We start from the raw sequence: 24072 nt of genomic DNA on the forward strand, positions 1-24072 counted from the left end.
CTGTTAACGTTGACACAAAACAGAAATCTCGCCACCATTTCCTAGTTGCTAAAATTCGAATAGTTTGCCTAATTTCAGTTTATGTGCCAAAACAAGCAAGAGTAGTGTAGAGAATCATTGTACCACCTAAACCCCTGTGAAATATATTTTCCATAACCAAACCTGTTTTATTTTCATCTGTTCTATTAGTGCACATTGAACAGATCTGCTTAGACCTTCTTAGACTTGCTTTCAATGAGAATGACAGATCTATAACACACATTTCTATGTGAATTTGGTCGGGTCACCCAAAAAGTTACATATTGCAGGTTTAACTCTGACTCTAGGTTTCTGGCCTTGAACATCTGGTCTTCAACATTGTTTGATTCATCATTGGATCACGTGACAATTCAAAAGGCTTTTAGAAATTCACAACACAAACGATGTTGGGGACAAACTGAATAGGATGCTGATGGAAGTCATGCCACTACTATCTACTGTGTCAATGTCATAACTCCCTCTATCGGCACGCGATCATACACTTACACACACACCTCTCTCAGGTGAAGTGGGAGGGTGGCCCCCACCCCCAGTCCAGTGTGGGCTTCTCTGTGAGTGACAGCCGCATCACCATGGTGACCGACACAGGATTGGTCCGTGGCGTGGCAGTGGGCGTGGTCAAACTCAGAGGGGCGCTGCAGACCGTCACTCAGGACACCGGAGCACTGCTCACCTTCGCACAGGTACACACACACACACACACACACACACAAACACACACATACTTTTCACTTGTTCATTATCTGGTTGTGTGTGTGTGTGTCAGGATGAGGTGGAGGTGGAGGTGTTTAACCTGACAGGGGTCAGGATCCAGGCCCCTCTGGTCAAACTGTCTGTGGGCACTGAGGTAAGATACAGATAATGTTTGTATTCTCTCTCAAACGTTCTGTTATTGGATGATGAATGTATGTGGCAGGCAGTGTAGTTTGTTTCTGTGTATGTTTGTAAAGTATTTGGGTGCGTATGTGCATGTGATTTAGTAACCCCAGTATGTGTGTGTGTGTGTGTTTAGATGCCAGTGTATGTGATGGGCAGTGACAGTAGTCAGAACCCCTTTGCTCTGGGCAGTGTAGAGTCTGGTCTCTCCTTCCACTGGAGTCTGGGCAAGCTGGGAGTACTGGAGATACAACCACGACACACTCAGGTACGCTATGCTTTGTCCCTGTATATGTAGGTTAATGTTTGTCAAACCACTTGGATATGACTGTGTTCACCCTGTGTGTGTGTGTGTGTGTGTGTGTGTGTGTGTGTGTGTGTGTGTGTGTGTGTGTGTGTGTGTGTGTGTGTGTGTGTGTGTGTGTGTGTGTGTGTGTGTGTGTGTGTGTGTGTGTGTGTGTGTGTGTATGTGTGTGGGTTGTAGGCGGGGGTGACTGTCTCTCCTGCCCATAGTTTCTCTGTGCTGGTGAGGGCGTGGGCTGCGGGCAGGACCAGTCTGAGAGTGACAGTTCAGCTGGCCAACCACACGTCAGCCTCCCACCAGCAGCTCTCTGACGAGATACAGATACTGGTAAACACACTGGGTCCACCTCCTTTTTCACCTCCTGCTTTTGAGACATTTGTTTATGGGTTGTTGTTGAGTAGTTTATGTCTGTGATATGATGACCTCTCCTCTCCACTCTTTACTCATTTCTACTCCTGTCCTCTCACCTCCTCCTCTCTCCTCCTCTCCTCTCTAAGGTGTACCAGGAGATGCAGCTGGCTGTAGGAACCTCCAGATCCATCCTCATGTCTCCCTACTCACACTACGCACTACAGAGCAACAAGTGAGAGCCAGCATGTGTGTGTGTGTTTACAGTGCATTCGGAAAGTATTCAGACCCCTTGACCTTTTCCACATTTTGTTACGTTACAGCCTTATTCTAAAGTGTATTAAATTGTTTTTTTCCCTCATCAATCTACACACAATACCGCATAATAACAAAACAAAAACAGGTTTTTAGACATTTTTGCAAATTTATAGAAAATAAAACACTTAAATATAACATTTACATAAGTATTCAGACCCTTTACTCAGCACTTTGTTGAAGCACCTTTGGCAGTGATTACAGCCTCTAGTCTTCTTGGGTATGATGCTACAAGCTTGGCACACCTGTATTTGGGGAGTTTCTCCCATTCTTCTCTGCAGATCCTCTCAAGCTCTGTCAGGTTGGATGGGGAGCGTCGCTGCACAGCTATTTTCAGGTCACTCCAGAGATGTTCGATCGGGTTCAAGTCCGGGCTCTGGCTGGGCCACTCAAGGACATTCAGAGACTTGTCCCAAAGCCACTCATGTGTTCTCTTGGCTGTGTGCTTAGGGTCATTGTCCTGTTGGAACCTGAACCTTCGCCCCAGTCTGAGGTCCTGAGCGCTCTGGAGCAGGTTTTCATCAAGGTTCTCTCTGTACTTTGCTCAGTTCATCCCTTGATCCTGACTAGTCTCCCAGTCCCTGCCGCTGAAAAACATCCCCACAGCGTACTGCCACCACCATGCTTCACCGTAGAGATGGTTCTAGGTTTCCTCCAGACGTGAAGCTTGGCATTCAGGGCAAAGAGTTCAATCTTGGTTTCATCAGACCAGAGAATCTTGTTTCTCATGGTCTGAGAGTCCTTTAGGTGCCATTTGGCAAACTCCAAGTGGGCTGTCATGTGCCTTTTACTGAGGAGTGGCGTCCGCCTGGCCACTCTACCATAAAGGCCTGATTGGTGGAGTACTGCAGAGAATTGGTTGTCCTTCTGGAAGGTTCCCATCTCCACAGAGGAACTCAGGAGCTCTGACCATCGGGTTCTTGGTCACCTCCCTGACCAAGGCCCTTCTCCCCCGATTGCTCAGTTTGGCTGGACGGGCAGCTCTAGAAAGAGTCTTGGGGGTTCTAAACTTCTTCCATTTAAGAATGATGGGGGCCACTGTGTTCTTGGGGACCTTCAATACTGCAGAATGTTTTTGGTACCCTTCCCCAGATCTGTGCCTCGACCCAATCCTGTCTCTGAGCTCTACAGACAATTCCTTTGACCTCATGGCTTGGTTTTTGATCTGACATGCACTGTCAACTGTGGGACCTTATATAGACAAGTGTGTGCTTTTCCAAATCATGTCCAATCAATTGAATTTACCACAGGTGGACTCCAATCAAGTTGTGGAAACATCTCAAGGATGATCAATGGAAACAGGATGCACCTAAGCTTAATTTTGAGTCTCATAGCAAAGGGTCTGAATACTTATGTAAATAAGGTATTTATAAATTAGCAAAAATTTCTACAAACCTGTTTTCGCGTTGTCATTATGGGGTGTTGTGTGTAGATTGATGAGGAAAATAAGGCTGTAACGTAACAAAATGTGGAAAAAGTCAAGGGGTCTGAATACTTTCCGAATGCACTGTATGTCTGTACTCATGCGTGTGTGATTGTGTGTTTATGTCTGTACTCATGCGTGTATGATTGTGTTTTTCAGAGACACTATCTGTCCCGTGCAGTATGCCCTGTGTCAGTGTGTGAAAGGGGAGGGACTTGTAACCGTGGACAGCCAGGGCGTTCTGAGGGCGGGGCCTGACACGGGATCCGCCCTGCTGGAGGTAATCGCTATGGAGACCTGTGGGGTCAACCAGACCCTGCTCATCAGCGTCCGGGTAAGTTGGTCACTTGTGTCCTTCGCAGGGATCTATTCTAAAGTAAACCTGGTGAGAAACTCAGCATCCACAGTTGACCCTAAGGACTGGGTCATCACTATCTGACCATGCTGGAGAGTACAAAATAGTATTTGTGTGTTGTGTTTGCCAGGTGTCTCCAGTGTGGTTTGTCAGGCTGTTCAGTGTGTCCAGTCTGTACAGTGTTGGAGGGGGAGGCCTGCCTGCCTTTCCCCTGGGCTGGACCATCAGAGTCAGGGCTCTCTGCTACGACAACCTGGGACAACAGTTCAACGCCCATAACACACTCACACACATTACCACCAACAGGTAATACACACTCTCACATTACCACCAACCGGTAACACACACACTCTCACATTACCACCAACAGGTAACACACACTCTCACATTACCACCAACCGGTAACACACACTCTCACATTACCACCAACCGGTAACACACACTCTCACATTACCACCAACCGGTAACACACACACTCTCACATTACCACCAACCGGTAACACACACACTCTCACATTACCACCAACCGGTAACACACACTCTCTCACATTACCACCAATCGGTAACACACACTCTCACATTACCACCAACCGGTAACACACACTCTCACATTACCACCAACAGGTAACACACACTCTCACATTACCACCAACAGGTAACACCCACTCTCACATTACCACCAACAGGTAACACACACACATTACCACCAACCGGTAACACACAATCTCTCACATTACCACCAACCGGTAACACACACTCTCACATTACCACCAACCGGTAACACACACACATTACCACCAACCGGTAACACACAATCTCTCACATTACCACCAACCGGTAACACACACACATTACCACCAACAGGTAACACACACTCTCACATTACCACCAACAGGTAACACACACACATTACCACCAACCGGTAACACACAATCTCTCACATTACCACCAACCGGTAACACACACTCTCACATTACCACCAACCGGTAACACACACACATTACCACCAACCGGTAACACACAATCTCTCACATTACCACCAACCGGTAACACACACACTCTCACATTACCACCAACAGGTAACACACACTCTCACATTACCACCAACCGGTAACACACACACACACACACTCTCACATTACCACCAACCGGTAACACAACACACACAGTATATAGTCAAATCTCTCTCTGTCTGTTTTATTTTCCTTGAAGCTGGGATCCTTAATGGTGAAACTGCCGCGTCCATTTGGGATATTACAACAACAAAGAAGTTACTGGAAACAACCAACACTGTTTTTTCCCTCAGACATCATTGCCCGCGCGATAGAACAGCAGAATATGTAGAGATAATTTTTACCATGCGGCCGGAGTCTGCTCTCCTCCGTTTCAACAGCAAAACAAAAACAATAACAAAGGTGCTGGGGGCCAACAGTGGTGTTGTTTCCCCTAATGTGGATTCCAGCTTTAAACACTCTCTCTCTCTCTCTCTCTCAGGGATGACTTGGTGCAGGTGACTCCAGACTCAGACAGTCATTCCTTCCTGGTCCAGACTGTGTCTGGCGGTCTGACAGTCCTAGGGGTGCAGGCGGACCCCACCAACCCCTCCCTGAGTGACTACACCCCCCTCCCTGTCCTCCCCGTCATCTCTGCCCCCCCACACACACTCAGGCCCGGAGACACACTTTGCTTCAACACCCCCCTGACAGGACCGCACGGTGAGACACACACGCACACTCAGGCCCCCCCCCACACACACACACACACACACACTGTGGCCGGTACTGTAGATTGGGAAAGGGTTTACCTAGTCAGCTGTACAACTGAATGCATTCAACCGAAATGTGTCTTACGCATTTAACCCAACCCCTCTGAATCAGAGAGGTGCGGGGGGCTGCCTTAATCGACGTCCATGTCATCGGCGCCCAGAGAGCAGTTGTTGTTGGGGGTTAACTGCCTTGCAGAACGACAGATCGTTACACCTTGCCAGCTCTGGGTTCGAACCAGTAACCTTTCGGTTACTAGGTCCTAACCGCTTGGCTACCTGCCACCTAGACACACACTCAAAGAATCATAACTGAGAAGAAGGAGATAAGTGATGCTTTTAATCATCATTGTAAATAGTGGTTTAATTTACCCTGGTCAGTCAATCGACTGCTCTTCCCTCTGCCAGCCTCTAGCTGACTCGACGGTTAACACATCAACTTCTAGTGAATCTTTGTTTTCATTTCAGTAATTTACTGTCTGTGATGTGCTAGATGGCTTGCTTAAGATTGATGTTTTAAAAAATCCACGGGGGCTGATATGCTTCATCCATTTTTGCTGTAGCTTTCTGCCCACCTGATTGCTGAATCATTAATCCATATTTTTAACCTTACGATTATATCTTGTACGATCCCCAAGGTTTGGAAGGCGGCCCATGTACGCCCTCTTCACAAAAGTGGTGATCCTTGTGACCTAAATAATTATCGCCCTATTTCTAAACTTTCTTGCCTAGCTAAAATATTAGAATCCTTGATTAATTCTCAGCTAAGACGTTTCTTATCTTTGAAATGTATTCTAAATGTACATCAATCGGGTTTTAGACCAGGTCATAGTAGTATCTCTGCTGTGGTTAATTGTATGGATAAAAGGCAACATTGTGCTGCCCTCTTCATTGACCTGTCAAAGGCTTTCGATACTGTTAATCACTCACTGCTAATTCAGAAGCTTGACTCAATTGGCCTAGACCAGGCTGCATGTAACTGGTTTAAACATGACTTGACAGATAGAACTCAATGTGTCTACTGATGGTGTTAAATCAGGTTTCCTGGATATTATGAAAGGTGTCCCGCAGGGGGAGATTTTGGGTCCTGTACTTTTGACTGTTTACATTAACAAAATCGACTTGTCTGTAATACATTTTAACCTGCACTTGTATGCCGATGAAACTGTTGTGTATGCTATTGCCCCCACGGTTGACCAGGCTCTATCTGAACTACAGTCTGCCTTCATTGTATTACATAAATACTTTATTGACCTGAAATTAGTATTGAATGCAGGTAAAACTAAGTACATGTTGATGGGAGAGCATAATATACAAGGAAATTCTCAAAGCTGCTAATGAGAACCTTGATGACCTTGTACCTAGCCGGGGGGGATTCCGGTGGGGTACCCTCACCCAGGTAGTGGCAGTGCTGGCAACACTGGCTTCAGTAACCCATGGGGAGGGGGTCACACTCGGGCAATCAGAGAGGGGGCATATTATTGTGGCCCTGGTGGCACAAAATAATCAAAGGTCTGACTGCACGGAGATGCTTGGGGAAAATGGTTACAACGCCAGAGGGTTTGTGTCTCAGGGGAAGAGGGTGGCTCTGATCTCCATCACCTAGGACTTGACATAGGTTAATCAAATCTCAAATTTTTGTCAATTTTTGCTCAATCTTGCATGCTTTCTCAAACAGCTGTAACTGTATATGCATTCGTAAATCAGGTCCTTTCTTGATATTTCTTGATATCTATTGTTTACAGGAAACTCATTCAACAATTCTAGATGGAATCATGAATGTCATGGATACATTATTACAGACAAGTTGTGTGGAAAAAGGACTGGGGGTGCGAAATATACTTCTCCCATGGGCAAAGAAACTCAAAAGGGGTGATGATATTAACAGTAATTTCGATCCGAATGTGCAAATTGTCCAAACAGATCCGCAAGGTAAATGGATGATTTTAAATATGTTATTGGACCATAAACAGATATGGCTCATTAACCTTTATGGACCAAATAATGATGATCCACACTTCTTTGACAATATATATAATAAATTATCAACACTGCAAGCAATACAAGACTCTATTATTATGGTGGGAGATTATAATACTGTTTTAAATAGCTCAATGGACCGTAAAGGAAATCACACTACAAACTATCACCCTCATGCTCTTAGGAAATCATGAATGTCATGGATACATTAGAACTAGTAGATACAGTGGGGAAAAATGTTTTTTGTCAGCCACCAATTGTTAAAGTTCTCCCACTTAAAAATATGAGAGAGGCCTGTAATTTTCATCATAGGTACACGTCAACTATGACAGACAAATTGAGAAAAAAAAATCCAGAAAATAACATTGTAGGATTTTTAATGAATTTATTTGCAAATTATGGTGGAAAATAAGTATTTGGTCACCTACAAACAAGCAAGATTTCTGGCTCTCACAGACCTGTAACTTCTTCTTTAAGAGGCTCCTCTGTCCTCCACTCGTTACCTGTATTAATGGCACCTGTTTGAACTTGTTATCAGTATAAAAGACACCTGTCCACAACCTCAAACAGTCACACTCCAAACTCCACTATGGCCAAGACCAAAGAGCTGTCAAAGGACGCCAGAAACAAAATTGTAGACCTGCACCAGGCTGGGAAGACTGAATCTGCAATAGGTAAGCAGCTTGGTTTGAAGAAATCAACTGTGGGAGCAATTATTAGGAAATGGAAGACATACAAGACCACTGATAATCTCCCTCGATCTGGGGCTCCACGCAAGATCTAACCCCGTGGGGTCAAAATGATCACAAGAACGGTGAGCAAAAATCCCAGAACCACACGGGGGGACCTAGTGAATGACCTGTAGAGAGCTGGGACCAAAGTAACAAAGCCTACCATCAGTAACACACTACGCCGCCAGGGACTCAAATCCTGCAGTGCCAGACGTGTCCCCCTGCTTAAGCCAGTACATGTCCAGGCCCGTCTGAAGTTTGCTAGAGTGTATTTGGATGATCCAGAAGAGGATTGGGAGAATGTCATATGGTCAGATGAAACCAAATAGAACTTTTTGATAAAAACTCAACTCGTCGTGTTTGGAGGACAAAGAATGCTGAGTTGCATCCAAAGAACACCATACCTACTGTGAAGCATGGGGGTGGAAACATCATGCTTTGGGGCTGTTTTTCTGCAAAGGGACCAGGACGACTGATCCGTGTAAAGGAAAGAATGAATGGGGCCATGTATCGTGAGATTTTGAGTGAAAACCTCCTTCCATCAGCAAGGGCATTGAAGATTAAACGTGGCTGGGTCTTTCAGCATGACAATGATCCCAAACACACCGCCCGGGCAACGAAGGAGTGGCTTCGTAAGAAGTATTTCAAGGTCCTGGAGTGGCCTAGCCAGTCTCCAGATCTCAACCCCATAGAAAATCTTTGGAGGGAGTTGAAAGTCCGTGTTGCCCAGCGACAGCCCCAAAACATCACTGCTCTAGAGGAGATCTGCATGGAGGAATGGGCCAGAATACCAGCAAGTGTGTGAAAACCTTGTGAAGACTTACAGAAAACGTTTGACCTGTGTCATTGCCAACAAAGGGTATATAACAAAGTATTGAGAAACTTTTGTTATTGACCAAATACTTATTTTCCACCATAATTTGCAAATAAATTCATTACAAATCCTACAGTGTGATTTTCTGGAATTTTTTTTCTCATTTTGTCTGTCATAGTTGACGTGTACCTATGATGAAAATTACAGGCCTCTCTCATCTTTTTAAGTGGGAGAACTTGCACAATTGGTGGCTGACTAAATACTTTTTTCCCCCACTGTATATGGAGGCTTAAATATCCTGACCTAGTTTCTTATGTCATTCTCGTTGGCACCAAAAGTTAAAAAAGTGTTGATAGGGGACTATCATATAATTGGCATATACATTACTCTTACTGAATTTCCACGTGGGCGAGGATATTGGAAATGTAATCAAAGCCTATTGGATGAAAACTTGTTTTTAACTAGGACAGAGGAATTCATAACTGATTTTTTCCGACATAACATAGGTACAGCAAATACCCTTATTGTATGGGACACTTTTAAATGTGCCTTTAGAGGCCATGTAATTCAGTACTCATCTCGAAAACAAAAGCAATTTAGGTCAAAAGAGTCCATACTAACAAAGGAAATAGGTCTAACAGAACAGATAGATAGCAATAAAAACTGTAACATAGAGGCTCAGAATAAATTAGAGGAAAAACAAAAAGAAATGGAGAAACTTATTCAAGAAAGATCAAGTGAATGTATTATAAAAAATCTAGCAAACTGGATGGAATATGGGGAAAACTGCACCAAATTCTTTTTTAATCTTCAACATAGAAATGCTACCAAAAATAATTTACTGAAACTGGTTACAAATGACGGTCACCCATGATTCACCAAATTATATTTTGAAGGAGGAAGCAAAGTACTTTAAGCATAGTTTTTGTTTCAGTCGCCTCCATCTCCTCTAACTGAAGCTAATTGTAGGGATTTATTTTCTATTGATAATGTAAAATTAACAGCCATACAGAAAGACTCATGTGAAGGTGAAATTACAGAGGAGGAACTTCTTGATGTAATTAAATACGTTAAGTCCGGGAAAACTCCAGGGTTGGATGGCATACCAGTCGAGGTATACCAAACCTTTTTTGATATACTCAGAGGACCGTTATTAGCATGTTTTAACCACTCCTATGTAAATGGTGGATTATCAGACACTCAAGAAGGTCTGATTTCATTATTACTGAAACAGGATACAAGTGGGAAATATAAAGATCCAGTCTATTAAAACAATTGGAGGCCCCTTACACTTCAGTGTTGTGATGCAAAAATTATAGCAAAATGTATAGCGCATAGAATTAAAAAAGTATTGTCGGACATTATTCATTCTAATCAGACAGGTTTTTTACATGGACGATACATTGGAGATAATATAAGGCAAGTACTGGAAACAATAGAACACTATGAAAAATCTGGGAAACCAGGCCTTTGAAAAGGCATTTGACTTTGAAAAGGCATTTGATAAAGTATGACTGGAGTTTATATATAAATGCCTGGAGCATTTCAATTTTGGAGAATCTCTTATAAAATGGGTTAAAATCATGTATAGTAACCCTAGGTGTAAAATAGTAAATAATGGCTACTTCTCTGAAAGTTTTAAACTGTCAAGAGGAGTAAAACAAGGTTGTCCACTATCGGCATATCTATTTATTATGGCCATTGAAATGTTAGCTATTAAAATCAGATCCAACAATAATATCAAGGGATTAGACATCCAGGGCTTAAAAACAAAGGTGTAATTGTACGATGATGATTCATGTTTTCTTTTAAATCAACAACTTGCATCCCTCCACAGCCTCATAGAGGATCTAGATACATGTTCTAACCTCTCTGGATTACAATCAAATTATGATAAATGTACTATATTACGTATTGGATCACTAATAAATACAATTTTTACATTACCATGTAGTTTACCAATAAAATGGTCTGATGGTGATGTGGATATACTCAGAATACATATCCCAAATGAAATAAATGATCTCACTCCAATAAATGTTAATAGAAAGTTAGCAAAAATAGATAAGATCTTGCTACCATGGAAAGGTAAATACCTGTCTATTTGTGGAAAAATCACCCTGATAAACTCTTTAGTATTATCCCAGTTTACCTATTTGCTTATGGTCTTGCCTACGCCTAGCGAACAGTTTTTTAAATTATATGAGAAAAAAATATTCTATTTTATTTGGAACGGCAAGCCAGACAAAATTAAACGGGCCTATTTATATAATGAATATGAATTCGGAGGACAGAAATGATTAAATATTAAAGCATTAGACCTATCACTAAAAGCTTCAGTCATACAAAAGTTATACTTAAATCCGAACTGGTTCTCTAGCAAATTAGTAAGATTGTCTCACCCCATGTTCAAGAATGGCCTTTTTCCCATTATTCAGATTACAACCTCTCACTTTCAGTTATTTGAAAAGGAAATAATCTACTAAATATCACTATTTCTAAAACATGCCATAGAAAGTTGGTTGCAATTTCAATTTAATCCTCCAGAAACGACAGAACAAAAAATGCAACAAATATTGTGGTTAAACTAAAATATACTAATAATAAAAAAACATTATTTTTTGAAACAATGTTTAAAAAAGGTATAATCTTGTAAATGATATCATAGGTAGGACTGGTAGAGTTATGTCGCACATGCAGCTAACAAAAACATATGGAAATGTCTGCTCTACCCAAAATTACAACCAAATAATTGCAGCATTACAGCAAAAATGGAAGAGGAAAGTGGAAGGGGGAAAAAGTAAGGAACTTGTCTGTCGGCCCTGCATTAAAGAACATAATTGGTTAAAGAAAATTGTGATAAATTGTGGTCCTCTGTAGCTCAGCTGGTAGAGCACGGCGCTTGTAACGCCAAGGTAGTGGGTTCGATCCCCGGGACCACCCATACACAAAAAAAAATATGCATGCATGACTGTAAGTCGCTTTGGATAAAAGCGTCTGCTAAATGGCTTATTAAATTATTTAAATTAAATTTATTAATTAATTATAAAAAAAAAAGTATACTAGTTTCATTTAAGGACCAGAGGATTGACAGCCGTCCCATATAGATTGCAAAATAGTTGGGAAGAGATTTTTGACGCACCGATTCCATGGCATAGTGTTTATGAACAGATACGCAAAATGACGCTGGATTCAAAACTTATAATTTTTCCATTTAAATTATTATACAAAATTCTTGCTACCAATAGAATGTTATTTATATGGGGGATACAATCTTCCCAGCTCTGCAGATTTTGCTGCGAAGAGACAGAATCATTAGATAATTTGTTTTGGTACTGTCCATTTGTAGCTTGTTTTAGGACACAGGTCCAGGAATGGCTGAAGGATTGGAATATTTACCTGGAGCTAACCCTGCAGATAGCACTACTGGGTGATCTGAAAAGTCATAGTCAATCGATCAATAATAAAATAATACTTTTAGCAAAAAAATTAATTTTCAATTTACAATCTGTAGAAACAATGAAAATAGAAGGGTTCAGAACTTTTGTGAAACATCACAGTACAGTTGAAAAATATATGGCAAATAGAAATCCAATATGGAAGGTGTTAAGAGATAGATGGGAGGTGTTGAATGGAGCTGAAGGATGGGACTCATAACAGCAACAAGATAACTAATGTAAAGCATACTGTGTCCATAATAAATATATAGGTTATAGGTTGAGAGCTTTTGTGAAAGAGCACAGTTAGAAAGATATGGCATATAGAGGCAAACCGGATGGACATCATGGAAATGATCAGAGAGGTTGAGGGTAGAGGAAGTTCAGGAGTAAAAACAAGCAAGGTAGAATTATTGTAAAATTGACTGTATCCATAAGGTGTATATAGTATGTATAAGCTGGAAGTAGAGGCCTAAGCGTTGTTGTTCACTAGTTTACTCCAATTAGTGAAGGGGTGGTGGGGTTGGAAAGTAATAAAGGGAAATATATATGTAAAAATAATATATGTATATATATGTATTTATGTGTATGTATGTGTGTGTATGTATGTATGTATGTGTATATATATATATATATATATATATATATATATATATATATATATAATCAAATCAAATCAAATGTTATTGGCCACATGCACCGAATACAACAGGTGCAGACATTACAGTGAAATGCTTACTTACAGCCCTTAACCAACAGTGCATTTATTTGTAATAAAAAAGTAAAATAAAACAACAACAAAAAAGTGTTGAGAAAAAAAGAGCAGAAGTAAAATAAAATAACAGTAGGGAGGCTATACAGTGGGGAAAAAAAGTATTTAGTCAGCCACCAATTGTGCAAGTTCTCCCACTTAAAAAAATGAGAGAGGCCTGTAATTTTCATCATAGGTACACGTCAACTATGACAGACAAAATGAGGGAAAAAAATCCAGAAAATCACATTGTAGGATTTTTTATGAATTTATTTGCACATTATGGTTGAAAATAAGTATTTGGTCAATAACAAAAGTTTCTCAATACTTTGTTATATACCCTTTGTTGGCAATGACACAGGTCAAACGTTTTCTGTAAGTCTTTACAAGGTTTTCACACACTGTTGCTGGTATTTTGGCCCATTCCTCCATGCAGATCTCCTCTAGAGCAGTGATGTTTTGGGGCTGTCGCTGGGCAACATGGACTTTCAACTCCCTCCAAAGATTTTCTATGGGGTTGAGATCTGGAGACTGGCTAGGCCACTCCAGGACCTTGAAATGCTTCTTACGAAGCCACTCCTTCGTTGCCCGGGCGGTGTGTTTGGGATCATTGTCATGCTGAAAGACCCAGCCACGTTTCATCTTCAATGCCCTTGCTGATGGAAGGAGGTTTTCACTCAAAATCTCACGATACATGGCCCCATTCATTCTTTCCTTTACACGGATCAGTCGTCCTGGTCCCTTTGCAGAAAAACAGCCCCAAAGCATGATGTTTCCACTCCCATGCTTCACAGTAGGTATGGTGTTCTTTGGATGCAACTCAGCATTCTTTGTCCTCCAAACACGACGAGTTGAGTTTTTACCAAAAAGTTCTATTTTGGTTTCATCTGACCATATGACATTCTCACAATCCTCTTCTGGATCATCCAAATGCACTCTAGCAAACTTCAGGCGGGCCTGGACATGTACTGGCTTAAGCAGGGGGACACGTCTCGCACTGCAGGATTTGAGTCCCTGGCGGCATAGTGTGTTACTGATGGTAGGCTTTGTTACTTTGGTCCCAGCTCTCTGCAGGTCATTCACTAGGTCCCCCCCCGTGTGGTTCTGGGATTTTTGCTCACCGTTCTTGTGATCATTTTGACCCCACGGGGTGAGATCTTGCGTGGAGCCCCAGATCGAGGGAGATTATCAGTGGTCTTGTATGTCTTCCATTTCCTAATAATTGCTCCCACAGTTGATTTCTTCAAACCAAGCTGCTTACCTATTGCAGATTCAGTCTTCCCAGCCTGGTGCAGGTCTACAATTTTGTTTCTGGTGTCCTTTGACAGCTCTTTGGTCTTGGCCATAGTGGAGTTTGGAGTGTGACTGTTTGAGGTTGTGGACAGGTGTCTTTTATACTGATAACAAGTTCAAACAGGTGCCATTAATACAGGTAACGAGTGGAGGACAGAGGAGCCTCTGAGAGCCAGAAATCTTGCTTGTTTGTAGGTGACAAAATACTTATTTTCCACCATAATTTGCAAATAAATTCATAAAAAATCCTACAATGTGATTTTCTGGATTTTTTTCTCTCAATTTGTCTGTCATAGTTGACGTGTACCTATGATGAAAATTACAGGCCTCTCTCATCTTTTTAAGTGGGAGAACTTGCACAATTGGTGGCTGACTAAATACTTTTTTCCCCCACTGTATCAAATCAAATCAAATTCTATTGGTCACATGCGCCGAATACAACAGGTGCAGACATTTCAGTGAAATGCTTACTTACAGCCCTTAACCAACAGTGCAATTATTTTAAACAAAAAATGTAAAAATAAAACAACAACAAAAAAAGTGTTCAGAAAAAAAAGAGCAGAAGTAAAATAAAATAACAGTAGGGAGGCTATATATACAGGGGGGTACCGTTGCAGAGTCAATGTGCGGGGGCACCGGCTAGTTGAGGTAATATGTACATGTGGGTAGAGTTAAAGTGACTATGCATAAATAATTAACAGAGTAGCAGCAGCGTAAAAAGGATGGGGTGGGGGGGCAAATAGTCCGGGTAGCCATGATTAGTCTTATGGTTTGGCGGTAGAAGCTGTTGAGAAGTCTTTTGGACCTAGACTTGGCACTCCGGTACCGCTTGCCGTGCGGTAGCAGAGAGAACAGTCTATGACTAGGGTGGCTGGAGTCTTTGACAATTTTGAGGGCCTTCCTCTGACACCGCCTGGTATAGAGGTCCTGGATGGCAGGAAGCTTGGCCCCAGTGATGTACTGGGCCGTACGCACTACCCTCTGTACTGCCTTGCGGTCGGAGGCCAAGCAGTTGCCATACCAGGCGGTGATGCAACCAGTCAGGATGCTCTCGATGGTGCAGCTGTAGAATTTTTTGAGGATCTGAGGACCCATGCCAAATCTTTTCAGTCTCCTGAGGGGGAATAGGCTTTGTCGTGCCCTCTTCACGACTGTCTTGGTGTGTTTGGACCATGATAGTTCGTTGGTGATGTGGACACCAAGGAACTTGAAGCTCTCAACCTGTTCCACTACAGCCCGTCGATGAGAATGGGGGCGTGCTCAGTCCTCTTTTTTTTCCTGTAGTCCACAATCATCTCCTTTGTCTTGGTCACGTTGAGGGAGAGGTTGTTGTCCTGGCACCACACGGCCAGGTCTCTGACCTCCTCCCTATAGGCTGTCTCATCGTTGTCGGTGATCAGGCCTACCACTGTTGTGTCGTCGGCAAACTTAATGATGGTGTTGGAGTCGTGCCTGGCCATGCAGTCATGGGTGAACAGAGAGTACAGGAGGGGACTGAGCACGCACCCCTGAGGGGCCCCCGTGTTGAGGATCAGTGTGGCAGATGTGTTGTTACCTACCCTTACCACCTGGGGGCGGCCCGTCAGGAAGTCCAGGATCCAGTTGCAGAGGGAGGTGTTTAGTCCCAGGATCCTTAGCTTAGTGATGAGCTTAGAGGGCACTATGGCGTTGAATGCTGAGCTGTAGTCAATGAATAGCATTCTCACGTAGGTGTTCCTCTTGTCCAGGTGGGAAAGGGCAGTGTGGAGTGCAATAGAGATTGCATCATCTGTGGATCTGTTGGGGCGGTATGCAAATTGGAGTGGGTCTAGGGTTTCTGGGATAATGGTGTTGATGTGAGCCATGACCAGCCTTTCAAAGCACTTCATGGCTACAGACGTCAGTGCTACGGGTCGGTAGTCATTTAGGCAGGTTATCTTAGAGTCCTTGGGCACAGGGACTATGGTGGTCTGCTTGAAACATGTTGGTATTACAGACTCAGTCAGAGACATGTTGAAAATGTCAGTGAAGACACTTGCCAGTTGGTCAGCACATGCTTGGAGTACACGTCCTGGTAATCCGTCTGGCCCTGCGGCCTTGTGAATGTTGACCTGCTTAAAAGTCTTACTCACATCGGCTACGGAGAGCGTGATCACATAGTCATCCGGAACAGCTGGTGCTCTCATGTATGCTTCAGTGTTGCTTGCCTTGAAGCGAGCATAGAAGTGGTTTAGCTCGTCTGGTAGGCTTGTGTCACTGGGCAGCTCGCGGCTGTGCTTCCCTTTGTAGTCTGTAATAGTTTTCAAGCCCTGCCACATCCGACGAGCGTCAGAGCCAGTGTAGTACGATTCAATCTTAGTCCTGTATTGACTCTTTGCCTGTTTGATGGTTCGTCGGAGGGCATAGCGGGATTTCTTATAAGCGTCCGGGTTAGAGTCCCGTTCCTTGAAAGCGGCAGCTCTACCCTTTAGCTCAGTGCGGATGTTTCCTGTAATCCATGGCTTCTGGTTGGGGTATGTACGTACGGTCACTGTGGGGACGACATCATCGATGCACTTATTGATGAAGCCAGTGACTGATGTGGTGTACTCCTCAATGCTGTCTGAAGAATCCCGGAACATGTTCCAGTCTGTGCTAGCAAAACAGTCCTGTAGCTTATATACAAGGGGGTACCGGTGCAGAGTCAATTTGCGGGGGCACCGGCTAGTTGAGGTAGTTGAAGTAATACAGTGGGGGGAAAAAGTATTTAGTCAGCCACCAATTGTGCAAGTTCTCCCACTTAAAAAGATGAGAGAGGCCTTTAATTTTCATCATAGGTACACGTCAACTATGACAGATAAATTGAGGAAAAAAAATCCAGAAGATCACATTGTAGGATTTTTAATGAATTTATTTGCAAATTATGGTGGAAAATAAGTATTTGGTCACCTACAAACAAGCAAGATTTCTGGCTCTCACAGACCTGTAACTTCTTCTTTAAGAGGCTCCTCTGTCCTCCACTCGTTACCTGTATTAATGGCACCTGTTTGAACTTGTTATCAGTATAAAAGACACCTGTCCACAACCTCAAACAGTCACACTCCAAACTCCACTATGGCCAAGACCAAAGAGCTGTCAAAGAACACCAGAAACAAAATTGTAGACCTGCACCAGGCTGGGAAGACTGAATCTGCAATAGGTAAGCAGCTTGGTTTGAAGAAATCAACTGTGGGAGCAATTATTAGGAAATGGAAGACATACAAGACCACTGATAATCTCCCTCGATCAGGGGCTCCACGCAAGATCTCACCCCGTGGGGTCAAAATGATCACAAGAACGGTGAGCAAAAATCCCAGAACCACACGGGGGGACCTAGTGAATGACCTGCAGAGAGCTGGGACCAAAGTAACAAAGCCTACCATCAGTAACACACTACGCCGCCAGGGACTCAAATCCTGCAGTGCAGATGTGTCCCCCTGCTTAAGCCAGTACATGTCCAGGCCCGTCTGAAGTTTGCTAGAGTGCATTTGGATGATCCAGAAGAGGATTGGGAGAATGTCATATGGTCAGATGAAACCAAAATAGAACTTTTTGGTAAAAACTCAACTCGTTGTGTTTGGAGGACAAAGAATGCTGAGTTGCATCCAAAGAACAGCATACCTACTGTGAAGCATGGGGGTGGAAACATCATGCTTTGGGGCTGTTTTTCTGCAAAGGGACCAGGACGACTGATCCGTGTAAAGGAAAGAATGAATCGGGTCATGTATCGTGAGATTTTGAGTGAAAACCTCCTTCCATCAGCAAGGGCATTGAAGATGAAACGTGGCTGGGTCTTTCAGCATGACAATGATCCCAAACACACCGCCCGGGCAACGAAGGAGTGGCTTCGTAAGAAGCATTTCAAGGTCCTGGAGTGGCCTAGCCAGTCTCCAGATCTCAACCCCATAGAAAATCTTTGGAGGGAGTTGAAAGTCTGTGTTGCCCAGCGACAGCCCCAAAACATCACTGCTCTAGAGGAGATCTGCATGGAGAAATGGGCCAAAATACCAGCAACAGTGTGTGAAAACCTTGTGAAGACTTACAGAAAACGTTTGACCTGTGTCATTGCCAACAAAGGGTATATAACAAAGTATTGAGAAACTTTTGTTATTGACCAAATACTTATTTTCCACCATAATCTGCAAATAAATTCATAAAAAATCCTGCAATGTGATTTTCTGGATTTTTTTCCCACATTTTGTCTGTCATAGTTGACATGTACCTATGATGAAAATTACAGGCCTCTCTCATCTTTTTTAGTGGGAGAACTTGCACAATTGGTGGCTGACTAAATAAAAATTTTCCCCACTGTATGTACATGTGGGTAGAGTTAAAGTGACTATGCATAAATAATTAACAGAGTAGCAGCAGCGTGAAAAGATGGGGTGGGGGGGCAGTGCAAATAGTCCGGGTAGCCATGATTAGCTGTTCAGGAGTCTTATGGCTTGGGGGTAGAAGCTGTTGAGAAGTCTTTTGGACCTAGACTTGGCACTCCGGTACCGCTTGCCGTGCGGTAGCAGAGAGAACAGTCTATGACTAGGGTGGCTGGAGTCTTTGACAATTTTGAGGGCCTTCCTCTGACACCGCCTGGTATAGAGGTCCTGGATGGCAGGAAGCTTGGCCCCAGTGATGTACTGGGCCGTACGCACTACCCTCTGTAGTGCCTTGCGGTCGGAGGCCAAGCAGTTGCCATACCAAGCGGTGATGCAACCAGTCAGGATGCTCTCGATGGTGCAGCTGTAGAATCTTTTGAGGATCTGAGGACCCATGCCGAATCTTTTCAATATATATATATATATATATATATATATATATATATATATGCGAGAGAAAAAAAACATATGGGGGATTGGAAGTGATGCAGACAATTACGTTGATGGAAGTTACAATATATCTGCAATATTAAAGCTGATCTTAATAATTTTTATAAAAAATAATAATTTTTATAAAAAATAATAATAAACAATTTTTTTAAACAAACTACATGTTGTTCTCTAGAGCACATACAAATAACTCTGATGATTTAAGCATATGTACTTTGGATGGTGTCCATATTGATCGTGTCCCTGCTTACAAATATCTGGGCATCTGGATAGATGAAAAGCTGTCTTTTAAAAAGCATATTGACGAGTTAGTTAAGATGCTGAGAATAAAAGTGGGCTTCTATAGAAATAGGTCCTGCCACTCGATAAATAGTAGAAATCAGATTAGTCAGTCGGCGTTCCTATCGGTCCTAGACTATGGTGACATCATCTATATGAATGCAGCTGCTACTTCATTAAAGCCGTTACATGCAGTTTATAATAGCGCACTGCACTTTATTACGGGCGACAGTTTTAGCACTCATCACTGCATTCTCTACCAGAATGTTGGTTGGCCCTCTTTGATGTCACTCACGTAGGTTGATACATTGCTATGTTTTCATTTATAAAGCCCATTTACAAAAAGTCCCACTGTACCTAACATCATTACTAAACTTTATACATACGAGTTACCACACCTGGTCTCAGTGATGGCTAACTCTGGTAATTATTCCTTTGGTCTCTAAGTTAAGTAAATCAGCTTTTAGTTTTTTTGCACCTTATTTGTGGAACAATCTTCAAAATGTTCTGAAATGTGATGTTTTGATGCCGCTAGGCCAGGTCAGAACGCTGATAGAGGACCTTTTTACTGATGAATGTCTTTGTTTTTTAGGACCCTGTTTTTCTTTCTGCTTGCATTTAGTTTTAGTTATTTTTTTGTGTGTATTTTCTGTAATTTCTGTAATTCAGGGCTCATCTGTAAAAGAGACAGTGGTCTCAGCATGACTCCCTGATAAAATAAAGGTTAAATAAAAACATTTAAAAAATTAAATAAAACACACACTCTCTCTCTCTCTCTCTCTCTCTCAGGCCAGCCAGGTCAGTGGAATGTGTCGTCTAGTCGTGTTCTGCAGATCGACCCAAAGACGGGAGCTGCCCTGGCAAAGCATTCTGGAACGGTAGTGGTCTACTACAGACTGGAAGGAGGACAGCAGGCCCTCAGAGAGGTACAGTACAGCAGAGGGTTACCATGGAAATGAGGGGGTTGCCATGGAAATGAAGGGGTCACCATGGTAGTGTTTTGCCAACAGGTGAAGGTGGAGTCTCCAGCCATCCCAGAACTCTATCCCCCTGAGGATCGTTTCCTCACCAACTGGCCTGACGCACCTGACTACACTGTTCCTGTGGAGCTATACACCTCCCCCGTCAACACAGGTGACACACACACACACACACAGGTGTGGAGCTTCACACCTACATGGCCTACACAGGTTATCCATATTACAACAGAGGTGAGTAGTACACTGATACCTCTCTCTCTCTCTCTCTCCTTTCCCTGCTCCTCTTCTCCCACCACCCCATCTCTTCTCCCACCTCCTTTCCCATCTTTTCTCCCACCTCCTCATCTCTTTTCCCATCTCTTCTCCCACCTCCCCACCTCTTCTCCCACCTCCCCATCTCTTCTCCCACCTCCCCATCTCTCCCCCTAGCCCAGTGTTCCCTGTTCCAGAGGGAGGCCATAGAGAAGCTGCAGCCAGAGGCAGAGTTACGGTGTTCCCTGCACTTCAGCGCCCCCTACCTCCAGCTCAACACACTGCAGGCTGTGATCGTCGCCACACCTCACTATGACCTCGACACAGGTACGACAGGAACACAGGACCTCCCTTCCCCATCCCATTGATAAAAAGACCATGTCTCTAAAATAATACATTAAATAATTATTTGACCCATTTTTACTCTCTCTCCATCAGGTGAATACAGCTGCAGAGTCTCCGTCCGTCCCCAGTCAGACTCCGTCCTCCACCTCCTCTCCTCTGTCTCTCTCTCCGTCTCTCTCTCAGCCTCTCTGCGGGGCCAGTCCCCCATCCCTATCCTTCCTCTCTCTGCTCTGTCGCTTCCTCTCTCCGGACGTTTGGTACAGTTGCCGTACCTGCCTGCGTTCCACTGCCCGGTGTCTTTCCTGGTGCTCTCTGCTCTGCAGCCCGTGGCAGAGTTCTCTGTGCTGGGCACCAAGGAGGTGCTCTCTGCCCTACGGGTGGGTCACATTAGGACTAACATTAAGCATTAGAGCATTTACAGCCCCACAATACACACTGCTTTAAGACCTTGGCATAGGCAGTATGGAGTGAATGCAATCCATATCTCTTCTCTCTCTGTGTTGTGTTCAGTTCCACTCTGACAGTACTGACGTACTGCTATCTGAGCCCAGTCAATCAGACGGACGTCTAGTGTTGTCTGTCTACATTTCCACTTCCTGGGTCAAAGGTCAGGCCCTGCCCCCTCCTGCCAACATCACCCTGTCCAGCCACCTGACCCCACAGACTCATGTCCTCATGGTTTACATCACGGCGGACAGTGAGGTGAAGATAGGTGAGGAGCAGACTCTCACACAGCCAAAACACGACAATGAAAACGTTAATATACAACAGTGTTTCCTAAACTCAGTCCTGGGGCACATTTTGGTTTTTGCCCTAGCACTACACAGCTGATATAGCCCACTGACTCACCCCTGTATCCACACATCTGACCCTGTCTGAGTGTGTGTGTTCAGGTTCGACAGATCTGATTAGTCTACAATCTTCCTGGACTCGGCTCCTGGACTTCCATCTCATCCTGGTCTTTGCTGTGTTTGCAGTTATGGCCACTACTGCCACCTTATTCATAGGTAACTATCTAACCACTCACCACCACTACCTTATTCATAGGTAACTAACCAATCACCACTACCTTATTCATAGGTAACTGTCTAACCACTCACCACCTTATTCATAGGTAACTATCTGACCACCACTACCTTATTCATAGGTAACTAACCACTCAATTGGTGGTGTGTCATGTGCAGCTGAATGTGACAGTTAACTTCTGTATTTGTCAGTGTACAACTCCTGCATGCAGACGGTTCCTGTCCCTGCGGTCGGCCTGTACCCAAATACACCACCTAACACAGGTCAGTACGTTACCCTTTCCTATTATATTGGTGCATCAGGTAGCATAAATGATTTGTAAGCTTTATATTAATAATATAATTGTTCTCCAGTGGACAGCAGCAGTCTTGGGGTTGTCTAAGCTGGTGTGTGTGTGTGTGTTCCAGTGGCCCGCAGCAGGACGGTGCGTTTCTCTCCCTGGATCAGACCCTCATCCCCAGACACAGAAAGGATCCTCCGCAGACGCAACTGGCTCTGGAGCACACGGTTACACTAACAGCCCTGTAAATTATCCATGTTAAAACCGTCAACTAAACATTTTCCTGGCAAACGTTGTCAGCGTGTTGCGTTGGTCCATTTAAGGCACAGGTGTCAAACTCATTCCAGAGGGACGAGTGTCTGCAGATTCTCTCCTCCCTTGTACTTGATTGAATTAAGGTCACTGATTAGTAAGGAACTGTCCTCACCTGGTTGTCTAGGTCTTAATTGAAAGGGGAAAAACCAGCAGACCCTCGGCCCTCCATGGAATGAGTTTGACACCCCTGGGTTAAGAACAGTGGAGCTCTAGGTAGAAGTTGTTCTCAGGTATAGATCTAGGACCAGCTTACCTTCCCCATATGACACCTTCATGTTGTTTTCTAATAATACAGTCAAACATATTTGACACCTGGATCAAAGACAGACAAGTAAACTGGATTCTTTAACGAAAAAACTAAACTTTATTAATAAGTGAGAAAGATCGGTGGAGGAGTGGTGTTACAGTGATGTCATCATGCCAGGGGACGTTTTCTCTCTACGCACACAAAGCAGAGCTCAACACCATCTTTCCTCTTCTTCAGTTTCATCTCCACTTTTCCTCTCGCGTTGTCACTTCCTGAACAGGGTCACTGTGGGGTCAATCCCATCTCTCCTCCCTTGGTCTCTCGGTCCATCAAGGTCCATTGCTGAGAGACTAGTGCTGTTTTCTCCTGAATGAGCATCCTGGGTGAAGGAGGAAGAGGAGTTAGTTATGGTCCCAGACAGATTTCACTTTTATATGGTAGTCAGAGCTCCCAACAGGCTCCAGTAGGGAGAGTGAGGGGATCAAACTACTGTTGATTCTTAAGGCCAGACTGACAGCCTAGCGGGGAAGGCGATATGAGGATAACGGGGATGGAGGAAGGGAGAGAAATCCAGACAATGGACATGCAGGGATCATGTGAGGCGTCAAGTGTGTGCATTACATGCTGACCACACCGCTCGCGTTGCAAAATAAATGTCTGCGTAGCCAGGCGCTAAAATAGAACTTGGTTCTATTTTTGATGCTTGACGCGCTGCAAGTCACATCGCTCCCATCTCCTCATTGGATTTTAGGAACATATACCCACGTGGGTGATTGAAATATGAACTGAGGTCCACACTCCAGTCCAGTTGGTGGTGGTAATGCACCTTAAAGTTGGTTGCCAACCGACATATAAAAGTCCACAGAAGAAGACTACTGAAGGAGGAGAGATTCCTAGAAACTAACTAAGTTTCCCCTTTTATCTGTGGATTAATTGTCGGAGTAGAGAACACACGATTTTGTGTGACTCAAAATGGGAGAAAAATCTACAAAGATCCAGAAAAAAAGGACCTTGTGCATTTCAGGTAAAATAACCCAATGTTTATATCCCATGACAAATTAGCAAGCAACATCAAGCTAGCTAGCTAAATGTCCATGAAT

The 24072-nt window shown here is 43.5% G+C and overlaps 1 protein-coding gene across 1 annotated transcript in view; it reads left to right on the forward strand.

Annotated features, from left to right (window-relative positions):
• The window catches only part of LOC311107754 (nuclear pore membrane glycoprotein 210), a gene marked incomplete at both ends in the record, with an annotated part of 44301 nt that extends 22289 nt beyond the window's left edge, over positions 1-22012 (forward strand). The window contains 14 exons of the mRNA XM_084150283.1: positions 573-722; positions 806-886; positions 1052-1183; positions 1400-1546; positions 1717-1802; positions 3465-3639; positions 3791-3966; positions 5155-5375; positions 20317-20453; positions 20538-20661; positions 20937-21086; positions 21288-21481; positions 21615-21806; positions 21998-22012. Of these exons, the coding sequence (XP_084006409.1) occupies positions 573-722; positions 806-886; positions 1052-1183; positions 1400-1546; positions 1717-1802; positions 3465-3639; positions 3791-3966; positions 5155-5375; positions 20317-20453; positions 20538-20661; positions 20937-21086; positions 21288-21481; positions 21615-21806; positions 21998-22012 (1980 nt within the window). The remainder of the gene's footprint in view (positions 1-572; positions 723-805; positions 887-1051; positions 1184-1399; positions 1547-1716; positions 1803-3464; positions 3640-3790; positions 3967-5154; positions 5376-20316; positions 20454-20537; positions 20662-20936; positions 21087-21287; positions 21482-21614; positions 21807-21997) is intronic.
• Positions 22013-24072: the final 2060 nt, after the last annotated feature.

The sequence above is a fragment of the Coregonus lavaretus genome (assembly GCF_964263955.1).
Source record: "Coregonus lavaretus genome assembly, chromosome: 3".
In the NCBI taxonomy this organism is placed as follows: Eukaryota; Metazoa; Chordata; class Actinopteri; order Salmoniformes; family Salmonidae; genus Coregonus; species Coregonus lavaretus.